Source organism: Mytilus trossulus, chromosome 14 (assembly GCF_036588685.1).
Source record: "Mytilus trossulus isolate FHL-02 chromosome 14, PNRI_Mtr1.1.1.hap1, whole genome shotgun sequence".
Taxonomy (NCBI): Eukaryota; Metazoa; Mollusca; class Bivalvia; order Mytilida; family Mytilidae; genus Mytilus; species Mytilus trossulus.
In genome coordinates, this window is record NC_086386.1 from 29760991 (window position 1) to 29773210 (window position 12220).

Genomic DNA, 12220 nt, shown 5'->3' on the forward strand with positions numbered 1-12220 from the left:
ATTAAAGTTAGGAGATACATTACATATCCATTCGTTTGATGTGTTTGAGCTTTTGATTTTTTCCATTTGATAAGGGACTTTCCTTTTTGAATTTTCCTCAGAGTTCAGTATTTTTGGAATTTTACTTTTTTACTCAGTCAGCTGTTAATACTATTTTCCAGGTTGAACTACCGGCAGGCCTAACGGGGAAAGTTGCGTTCGATTCAAATGGGCTGCGGAAAGATTACACTTTAGAAGTTCATCAAATGGGATACAAGTCTAAATTGACGAAGGTGCAGACACTTCTCTTAATATGTGTTTAAATGAGAAGGAAAGTAGCGTAGTAATTTCGAAATGAATAATTATCTCAAGTTTCCTAGTCTTACAAAAATCCATCAAATGGCTGTAGAAGGTAAAAAAAAAGATAATAAACAAAATTACAACAAAAAAAACCACATGAAACCTTTAGTATTAAAATAAAAATACATTAATCAGTTTTCAATTTACTTTAAAAAAAAAAAAAAGCTTATTTGATATACATTGTATGAGTTAACAAACAACTTCTGCATACATAATTGCTAAATTGATATACGGAAGGCAGTGAGAAAGAAATTTTTATCAATTTACACATTTGTTTTAAAGATTGGTGATTGGTCACCTAATAGACCTTCAGGGAAAAGATTTGAGACCAATATTCCTTCCCGAATGCCAATGGACAGATCTTTGACTCATGCAAATAGGACATGGAGAATTGCAACCAAAATAGTACGTATATTTAATTATATAATGGCTTATGTGTTAAGTAGTTCATATAGCTTGGTAGCTACATTAAAACGTGGGTTTGGTTGGGGTTTAGAGAAAATAGAAAAAATGGGCCAAAAATATATTGAACAGAGAAAATTAGTTTAAGAAAAAGATTTGTAAAATATGGAACGTTTATGACGCCAGATTGACATGTATACTTGTGATCAAAATTACATTTCACAATTAAATTAAAACAACCTTTATAGCTTGTTGTTCGGTGTGATCCAAGGCTCCGTGTTGAAGGCCGTAACTTGACCTATAATGGTTTACTTTTATAAATTGTTATTTGGATGGAGAGTTGTCTCATTGGCACTCATACCACATCTTCCTATATCTATTGATAGCATTGATTCATTTTGAAATTTTTGTTTTCATTTTGAAATCTCCTATTAAACTAGTCATACATACTGAATATAAAAAAAAATTATCCTCTTTCAGTCAAAACCATTTGTCCAAGATGTGACCTCGCCGCATACTGACAAACGTACAGATGGCGTCATAGAGATTGATGGTAAATTATACGAGGGGTATTGTATAGAACTAATACAACAAGTAAAGGAACGATACCTAATAGAACACAAAACGGACTTTAACTTTAAGTTTCATTTTGTGAAAGACAACGAATTTGGGAAATGCCAGAAAGATTTTACATGGAATGGTATGGTCGGTGAATTGATTCGAAATGTAAGTAAGCGTAGGATAAACACAATTGGAATATGTGTACGTTTACAATATGTTAACGTATTTCAATGATATTCATTCTGTCATATATTAAGGAATATTTTTGTAATTGAAGTACAAAAAAAAAATGCAAAATAGAACAAAATGACTTTTTTTTTTTTTTTTTTTTTTAATTTTCAGAAAATGAACATATCAATGATATGTCACTTGATAATAAGTGCTGAGCTGACTACTAGGTACATGTAGGTGATAGCCTCGTGAACAAAAATTTAAACATCGGCATCGACACAATAAACAACTCATCAAATATACCAGCCTTTCAATTTGTTTTAGAGCATCGTTTTGTCTTCATACTACTGATCAGTTGATCTCGAATCAAAACGATTTAAACCAGTTTATTATGTTGGATATCAGAGTAGCAATATCACTGTGTGGCAATAAACTTCACAATACAAGACAGAGACAACAAAATCAAACACTTAACAAACACCTTAAATTTAGTAAATAGTTCATAACATTCCAGTAAATCAAGATAAGACGAAAATGTAAAAACATTAAGCATGCATGTGACCCTTATACATCTTTCTTGAAGACAGCTCGTCTTTAATTAGCGGTTAAATTTTATTATTGTAAAAAATTATCATCATTAAAATTTCAGATTGTTCGTTCAATCATCTAATTGTCTTTCAATAATAAAGAGTTTTGGATTTGTTCTCTACGTCTTTTAATTTCAATGTCATTTGACAAACATTACAAGTAGGTAGCGTTTACGTCCTGTTACCATTAACCTAGAGTCATAAGTTAAAACGAACTCTTTTCATTTCAGGAAACAGACTTAGCCTTGTCATCACTCACAATCACAGAAGACAGACAAAGAGTTGTTGATTTTACAACTCCTTTTATGCAAATGGGCATTAGTATAATGATTAAGAAACCAGATAAACAAAAGCCAGGCGTTTTCTCTTTCATGGATCCTTTAGATGTTAAAGTATGGATATGTGTAATGGTCGGCTTCCTTGCAGTCAGTCTTGTTTTATTCTTTGTCGGACGATGGAGCCCATATGAATGGAGAGAAATCCTAAATTCAAGAGATCAATCGAATGCATTTACTTTTTCTAACACTTTATGGTTTGCTTTGGGGGCATTAATGCAGCAGGGATCTGATATATTCCCAAGGTTGGTCTCGATATATCAGATGGTTATACATGCGTATAAACATAATCAGCTCCATATTGTCTGTATATATAGATGCATATAAATATGAATATGTTTATATATATCTTCCCTTTTTATCATATCACTCTTAATAATGTTGTAACAAAGCATGACATGAATGTCATTATCTTTTATATTTGAGATTATTGTCGTTTTTTATGCATGTATTGATGCTCTTGATGAAGAATATCTTTTTGAATAATGTTATTTAACTATTTCTACTTTTTTTACAGTAATATGTATCATAAATCACTTCGAATTCTGTATAAATTATTTTTGTTCAATAAGCCGTTCAATGAATCACTTTTTAAATCTCATACATTTCACCAGAATTGCATGTTTTTGTCATTTTGATATTAAAAGCTTGATAAAAAAAAAACACTCACTGTACATACATTTGAAATATTGTGCCAGACATAAGTTCACGTTCAGTTTTGCAATTCTTTACTTCTAATTAAATTATGTATGCATATGTTGCATGTGTATGAATCTGTTTTTTTACTACACACAGTAAAAGGAATGGTAATTGATTTCACATTTAATTTTCCAGAATAAGGTAAGATGCGCAAGTGGTATGCAATCATCTTTTGTAGACCTCTAAATTTTTACATCACCTCCAACAATTTCCATGCACTTTTTATTGCACATTTTAACTGTTAATCACATACACTTTTTCAAGTTTTATAATTCCCAACAATCACACCGCAATCTCATCCTAATAGACAACATGGATGTATAATTAAAGGCAAAAAAGGCAGGGTTGTACCTCTCTTTTCACCAATTAACCCCTCTTCTCCCATGTAAGCCAATGGTATCCCTAGTGCATTTTTAATCGGATAACACTAATAACTGAATATGACTTTATATACTAACTCAAGAAATATACTGACATTATATTTGTATACAAACAGACCCATTAATCAAACACAATAACTATGCAAAAAATGCATGTTATATAAGTTCATATGAAAAATCTGACATCCAAGATTTGAAGCCTTTGAAGTCTTCTTCGAATTCTTGAAGAGAATAATAAATTCCCTGATAAAATATGAATCTGTGTGATGATTTTTTTATTTATTAAAATGAATATTTTGCAAAAGATTTCATGAGCTAATTAAAAGAATGCAATTCTACGTGTGATGTTTGCATAAAACGAAGAAATTGAAAACCCTTCTAAAATAGAAATCTGGACTTTCGGTTTAAAACAAATGAGATTATATTTAACTAAAATACTTTGAACAATATTTTTTTGAGAACTTATCCTATCCATGATCATTAAATTTTCTTTAAAGATAAACTAAATGTAAAGAAAAGTAGCAAATATGTATCATTCTTGTTATCAACATAATTTACATGTTTTCCTCATTTTGAATGAGATCATTTTGCTCATACCGGGTTTCTATGTCTCATCAGTGATGCTATAAATAACCCGGAAGCACTTCATACCCAGAACTTTTAAAACTGTATCTAAGATATTGATCTTGCCTTTGCCAAATAAAACCAACCTTGGGCAAATATCAAAGTCTGGATGCATATCATAACGAATAATGCAAACACTTATTTCTGTTTGTGTTTAAACGACACAATAACATGGTAAGTATTATGTTAACAGTTTATAAAAAGGTTCACGGGATGATTCATTTATTTCTGTCCTTTTTCCTCTTCATTTTTGTGTGCCTATAATACTCTATTGTTTCATAATTTAGTACCACTTTATTCTTTATTCTTTGTTTTTTTGGTCTATTTTATTCTGTTCTTTCTTAATTATTTCCTATCTCTTGGTCCATTAGTATGTTCTATTCTGTTAACCCCATCCGGACCCTCATTTGAACCATGCATGTTTAATGTAAAGATATGGTTTAGTTTTAAATACTATACATGCTTTTCAATAGACGAAGTGTTTCTGAAGGACTTTTGTTTTCTTTCGAATATTCTTGCATCTTTAACTTATTTTATATTATTGTACTATGAGGGAAAATGTTTACATGTATGTAAATGCCTAATCTTTTTTCTATTTCTGTGCAGGTCCATTTCCGGTCGAGTAGTTGGAAGTGCATGGTGGTTTTTTACACTTATTCTTATATCTTCATACACTGCTAATTTAGCAGCTTTTCTAACTATTGAACGATTACTGACACCTATTCGAGGTGCTGATGATTTAGTAGGTCAGACTAAAATAAAGTATGGTGCATACAAAGGTGGTGCTACTGAGAAATTCTTTGAGGTATGAATCTTTAACTATGATTTCGCTTGGCATATATCAAAATGAATAATGTTAATGATTTATGTATAGAGGGCAACTGTTGAAAAATGGTAAGGGTATGTGCTTACATAATCCATAGTGTGTCTGTACCAAGTTATATTACCTTTGTTTTGTCTTAAATTGTACAGGCTTACGGTATAGATATTCGAAAGAAGGGATTTCACGTTTCATCGGTTTTAAATCAATAAGATGTTGTACTAACCTTGTTGAACGTATTTATCGCATCGACTATAAAATAAAAGGTACTGCATACACGGTTAAGTCGGCCTCAAATATTGACTAACATCTAGAAATTACCAGTTCTAGTTGGTTCTAGAATAGAGCCTTCCGATAAATAAGATGATTTAAGCTTTCCCATGTTAATTTTTATTCTATATATATAATCCCATTTAGTTTGATAATCCAGGGCTTAGATTTATAATATCCAGGTAGAGTCATCCTTAGGCTTATCTTTTTTGTGTAGACGTTTCGTAATGCTTAGTCCTTGGTCATAAGTCGATGTATTAGAAGCCCTTTGTTTGTCTTTTCGTCATAATTTTGCCATGACATTGTTTGGTGCTCTCCGACATGTGAATATTGATTGTTCCTTTAATAATGTTGCCTTTTATTACATTTTTTGGTAAAATTATTTTTGTTTTATTATCTTTTGACTTTTTCCACTGTATTATTATCTGTTTAATATCTTGTTTGTTTACTTTCGGAACGAGCACTGTTCTCCTTGTATTAGATGTGAAAAAAAAATCTCGTTTAACTGAATGTCATTGAAATTGATAACTATAAACAATAAGGACAATAGTAGTAGACCGCTGTTCCCAAGTCATAAATCGATTTAGAGAAAACAAAACTGGGTCACAAACTAAAACTGAGATAAACACATCAACTATAATAGGAAAATAACAGAAACATTGAAGTGCAAAAAAAAAAAAAACAGACAATGCAACATACATGGAAACGAATTTGTGATTATATGTTTTTCTTCAGCAATCAAAAGTTACAACTTTTTCTAATATGTGGAAATACATGCTTGCTAACTACGACAGTGTAATGGTAGACAAGGATGAAGTAGGTGTTCAAAAAGTAAGAGATTCAAAACACGACTATGCCTATCTGTTAGAATCACCAAGGAATCAGTATGAAAACCAGAAGAAACCGTGCAATACAATGAAGGTTGGAGAAAACTTGGTCAACAAAGGATATGGGATATCTACACAATTTGAACTTTCCGAACTCAGGTTTTTATAATTTTTTTGTTGTCATTTTGTTACTATTTAGATCAATCCAGAAAGGCACTTCCAAAGCACGTATTTATATAAGTATTGTTTTTATTGAGACAAATTATTGAAATTTAAAATAAGTTTTGTATAGAAACAAACAATTATTTTGTTAGGTTATTTTTGTTAGGTTATCTAAGTTTTTTTTCTCGCTCTCTCCCGTTTGAGATCGAGATCGAGCAATGTAAACACACTGTTGTAAGACTAAACATTATATCTTCACATTATTAACTTCAGAAAGAATCTGACTTTGGTCATATTAAAGTTGAATCAAGAAGGCGTGATGTACAGATTGGAACAACGTTGGTGGTATGACAAAGGTGAATGTGGCTCAGACACAAAGGTATGTCAGAAGTGGAAGTTTTATTTCAGGTCAACGTACTTATATTTTTAAAATAGGGTTATATGCAGCCATTTGTCGTATTGTTAAAAACTGTTTATCCGTGTGTCAGTCTGATTCAAATCAGCCCCTACTATCCACTTGCGTTTGTAGGACTACTAATCAGACTTTCTTTTTGTGTGTATCAATTGAGCTACATAAAAAAAATACATTAATGTATATTGTAAGAATTTCTTTTCTCAAATTTTGTTATGATTATTTCCAACCATAACTGTAAGACCGAGTCACTATATGTATTTATTTCATAACCAAATATGCTGTAATGTTTTGCATCTATTTATTAAACCATGTGTAAGGGAGATAATTACAATTTACTTTACCATATTGGGGAATAACGAATCATTTCAGAATTACCGGTATTAAGACGGCATTTAATTAATGATGATGTTTACTTTTTGAGGTAACGGAATTGAGAAATTCCCAATGTATAGAAAAAAGTAAAATCACAAAAGTATCAAACTTCGAGTGAAATTCAAAACTGAAAGTCCCTTACCATATGGCAAAATCAAAAGCTCAAACCAATCAAACGAATGAATAACAACTGTCATGGGAAATGATTCAATCCCTCTCAGGTTTTTTTACTGAATTAAGTAGTAATTAGATATAGGAAGATGTGGTGTGAGTGCCAATGAGACAACTCTCCATCCAAATAACAATTTAAAAATTAAACCATTATAGGTTAAAGTACGACCTTCAACACGGAGCCTTGGCTCACACCGAACAACAAGCTATAAAGGGCTCCAAAATTACTAGTGTAAAACCATTCAAACGGGAAAACCAACGGTCTAATCTATATAAACAAAACAAGAAATTTAAGTCTGTATTTCATTTTATGTCCAAGTTCCAAGACCCCAACCGGCTGGAAAATAGTTAAGATTGAAACATTTTTTGTCTATATCATTCAAACTATTATTTGTATATTCTTTATTTATTTGGTTTATCTTATTAGATATTTTATTTACATTCTAAATTCTTTTTTATATTATTTATGATTCTGTTTTGTATCAATAGGTTTATTTACTCACTGTCGTTATTCTTCGTATGCAATAAATAAGTAAAATAAGTACACAGTCATGTGCATGATATCAATCACAAAATACAATTTGAACAAAAGGAGTTATTGAAATAGTAACAAAATTGAACAGCTGACTGGAGACATATTAATTTAACGTAAGGCCTCTTTATCAATATTGGAGTTTATTACTTAGAATATTAATGAAAAAAATGTCTGAGTTAACCGTTTGAAGCATTCTTAGAATATCAATAACGAGTTAACTATTTGAGGCATCCTCCAGTCGGCTATGAGGTAGTTTTGAAAAATAAATGTGTGTTGTCATTTTGTTTGTGTATGTATTGTTTGTTTGAATGTAGTATTGTGTGCCTTGTTTTAAGGAGAGGGCTAACATAGGTGTTGCCTGTTGCCAAATCCAATTCAATTTATTTGCGTAGAAATACAGTTTAAACCGATGAAGTAAAAAACGTATATATTTCAGGATAATACGAAAAGTGCATTGACTTTGAGTAATGTGTCTGGTATATTCCATATCCTAATTGGTGGATTAGTGATATCGATGTGTGTTGCTCTATTTGAGTTTATTATTCACAGCATTAGAAAGAAACATAAACAAGTGAGTTCTTGTCATATTTTAATACACAATAATTTGTTTAAAGATTTAAAATGACTGTATAGAAAACTTATACATTAGATTGTGAAAATACTAATAATTTGAATTATTTAATGAATTAGCCTCATCTATACGTCAATTTCATTTTTCTAGAATGTGGATGATAGCTTCTTATATTAACATACAATAAAACTGCAACTGATAAATAAAATTTCACGACTTTTCTCTTCTGTTCGTACTGATGACCTCTACAGCATTTACTTTTACATAATAGCCATAGCAACTTCGAATAGTTTCATGTACATTACCTTTAAATTCTATACATTTTGTTGAATATGCATGTATTTAGAATAAACATTCAAATTACAATGTACATGCATTCTTAATTTGGTTATTATTTTAATTTTCAAATGATATCATAACTGTTTTATGTGATTAGATATTTATTTTTAGAGATATAAATCTACAGTAAAATCAACAGTTAAAATAGAGAAGAAAAATCCACTGGAAGTTTTAAAGGCTGCAGGGTACTCAGAAATTGATAATTCTGGGGTAAGTTCAAATGAATAAAAACTGAATTTATTTATTGATAAAGATTTACAAAATGATTGTGTAAAAAGATTTTGAAGAAAAATAGTCGGCAATCAATTAATCAAAAGAAGCTAGACACTATCGTAATGAAAAGACAAAAATAAAACAAATATGGCATATGCAGTGATGCTCTATTGACTTACAGATAGAGAAATATCTTGTGTATCTCTTGACCATACATTTAACGGTGTTTATAGGTACGTAATATTGTCGACTTAGTAACCAACGAATGATGATGATAATTGCACAGGTAGTACAAAAACGTCTTCCTAAAACATTCACAATATCAATTTTAGTGCTAAAATGCGCATTTAGGCAGTTGGAATATTTTCAGTCGTTCAAGGCCAAAATATGTGAAATTTCAAAATCTAGTAAAGCTGATAAACAGAGAAGGACCAAGGGTAAATCGAAACAAGAACAAGGAATCCGTGCTATGCATGATAAAAATGCATTCCTTAATTAAAAGTGCTTTTTTTCATAAGCTACTAATCTTTGTAACCCATTTGAGGACTTGAATATTTGAGCATTGTTACAGCTTGTTTAATAGAGTGTACCGTATAGCGGGTTATTTTCGCGTGGTGTAAATTTTCGCTTATTTTCGCGGATACAACAAAATCGCCAAAATAAATTTCGCCAATTTTAAAGTTCACATGCAAAGGGTATTAATAAAAATAAAATAATCCGTCTAAATAATAACCGACAAAATATTTCGTATACCTTATTCAATGCAAATCGCGAAATTTTACACCCGCGAAAATTACCATCTATACGGTATTATCCGCATAAGAAAAGACGATTGTCCTGTAAACTCGACCAGTCTCGCCCCTGCTGGGGATTCTCTTATATTTTTTTTGATTCCTTGATTTGTCTCTTCTAAATCAATTTTCAAAATTTGAACCTACAGTCTACTGGTACTTAATTATTAATAAGTACAATTTATAGTACAATTGATTCATTATTGCATGATTTAAAAGATACTTTGTGCTATGAAAATAATTTTGAAATTAAGAAATGTGACAACTTCATGCATACTTCTGAATTCTTTCTTGCTTTGGCTATGCTTTTGGTCCTTTGTTATATTTTATCTTCTATGTTTGTATGTTGTTTTGGATTTTTAAACATTAGAGCCGGATGAATAAAATGAAGGGAAATCATTCGTCGAAAAAAAAAATGGTGCAATCAATTTGATACCGTATTCAGTTTTTTTCATTAATCAATTATGTAAAAGAGGGGCGAAAGATACCAGAGGGACAGTCAAACTCATAGATCGAAAATAAATTGACTACGCCAAGGCTAAAAAATTAAAAGACAAACAGACAAATAATAGTACACAAGACACAACATAGAAAACTAAAGAATAATCAACACAAACCCCACCAAAAACTGAGGGGATCTCAGGTAAATGTATTATAAAATTGAACATGATTGGCTGATTTGACATGAATAATTTGTTGGCCATGATGCTATCAGGCTTTTTTACTTGTCTCTCTAAGCTTTTGGTATAGAACCTAGCTGTTGAAGCTTAGTCCTGAAATTCTCGTTTTTTGCTAACGCATCATCAGAAGCATGCGGTTTTATTATTAATTGGTAGATATATAAAACGTAAAAATTGGAAATTATAATAGATGTCGATTCTGTTAAAAAATAAAACTCTGTTTGTGTGTATTTGGGTCATTTCTATTGGTACACATTCATACATATTATAATTTACACAACATACAAGGTTTGCAGTTTCAACATTATATTTCTCCTTCGATTTATTGAGGAGTATGAATAAACCGTAAAACTATGAATCTGAAATGTTAAAGGCAGTTCCATAGTCATCATTTATTTATTATTCGTGCGTAGGAACATACATGTCACAGAAAATTATCATAGATATATATGTTTTAATCAGATAGTATGTTGTTTTATTTTTATTTCAGTATGCCCAAGGACCACCTGATTATGATCATCTAAAGACGTTCGGTGATGGAGCAACGTACAGATCTGAAGGGGACGAAGCATTTTTTTCTTGATTTATGATTATTTTGCAGGACGCGAGATTTTTTAAAAATGTTTTCGTATATCAACTTCAAACAACAGTTGCATGTTGTTTGCATTGTTGTTATTTTTTTCTTTTCAATCGTATAAAATATATAAATAACACTAATAGCTGAAATTGTACATACAATAGTTCTTTTTGAATTGCAAAGTGTATGCATATTGCCATTTAAAAAAAGAAATAGAGGATATTTATATGTTCAGTCAATGTATACATGATACTTTTAAGAGACGCAAAAGGAAATAGTTTTTAAAAAGATATGTTAAATGAGAAAACTATTATGTGTTCAAGTCAATAAATATTTATTTAATATATCTTTATTACAGATTATGTGTTAATCCTTTAATTCATCGATATTTTTCATCGATATTTTTATTATTCAAAAGACTAAGGTTTCATACTAAATGATGCATGTACACAGATAACAAGTTACATATCAAGAGAATTTTTCCTAATAAAACAAAGTTTCCAATGGAGTTGGCCTTTGTGATTTAACTAGAACATTTTATCATTTTGTAATTAGTTTTACTAACAGACATGTAATTTTCATCACTTCTGCGTTTCTGTTTTATGTACAATCGTAAAATGTCTTGACTGAGCGTTTACGTAAACAAAGGAATTAAAAATCGATTTTATAATAAGAACGGTTTTATTTCTTCTGCCTAAATGTCAATCAACTTGAATTTATAGAGACAAACGGATTTAGCAGTCCCTATGTGAAAGATCTCTTTATATTGTCGTCATTAAAATGAAACATGCTTTCGTATAATATTTGCTCATTACATTTTGTATAATGTAACTGGTACTAACATATGTAGATGAGAGTAATGATTTGAGTAAAATTTCGTTCCTATACATTTGTTTTTTCTCGTCTTTTTGTATTCATATTCTTATTGCGTATGTCTAGAAACCCCTATATTTTTTGCAATTTAGTACTTGTTTGGTTTAACGAACATTCCTTATATTGGTAAAGTTAGCCTGTCATTGGGTTGTTATGCGCAACTACGATAGTAGTAGACATTATGTTTTCTTGTCCGTACTTTTCTGTCTGTCTATCTGTGCATCTGTTTGCAAGTAGCTATATAGGTTAAGATAGGGGTTAAAGTTTTCAACTTATCTTCTCATGCCTTTTTTTATTTTAACCTTGATTAGTATATAACTATTGCATTTATTACATTTCAACATCGGTACTACTGTTACATATAATTTACCATTGAAGTTGTCACATCAACTGGTAAACCACGTCTTTGCGGTCACATCTTTGAGTTTGGTACACCATGAAGTTGCTATCGCATAAGCCAGTTCACATGTTCATTATGATTTTATCTTTTGACGGTTTTGGCGAAG

The 12220-nt window shown here is 30.6% G+C and overlaps 1 protein-coding gene across 1 annotated transcript in view; it reads left to right on the forward strand.

Annotated features, from left to right (window-relative positions):
* LOC134696364 (glutamate receptor 2-like) overlaps positions 1–11642 on the forward strand; it is a 32189-nt gene extending 20547 nt beyond the window's left edge. Inside the window, exons 8-17 of the mRNA XM_063558096.1 lie at positions 162–272; positions 622–744; positions 1222–1467; positions 2291–2640; positions 4705–4903; positions 5924–6174; positions 6451–6556; positions 8107–8241; positions 8692–8790; positions 10755–11642. Of these exons, the coding sequence (XP_063414166.1) occupies positions 162–272; positions 622–744; positions 1222–1467; positions 2291–2640; positions 4705–4903; positions 5924–6174; positions 6451–6556; positions 8107–8241; positions 8692–8790; positions 10755–10847 (1713 nt within the window). The 3' untranslated portion in view covers positions 10848–11642. The remainder of the gene's footprint in view (positions 1–161; positions 273–621; positions 745–1221; positions 1468–2290; positions 2641–4704; positions 4904–5923; positions 6175–6450; positions 6557–8106; positions 8242–8691; positions 8791–10754) is intronic.
* Positions 11643–12220: the final 578 nt, after the last annotated feature.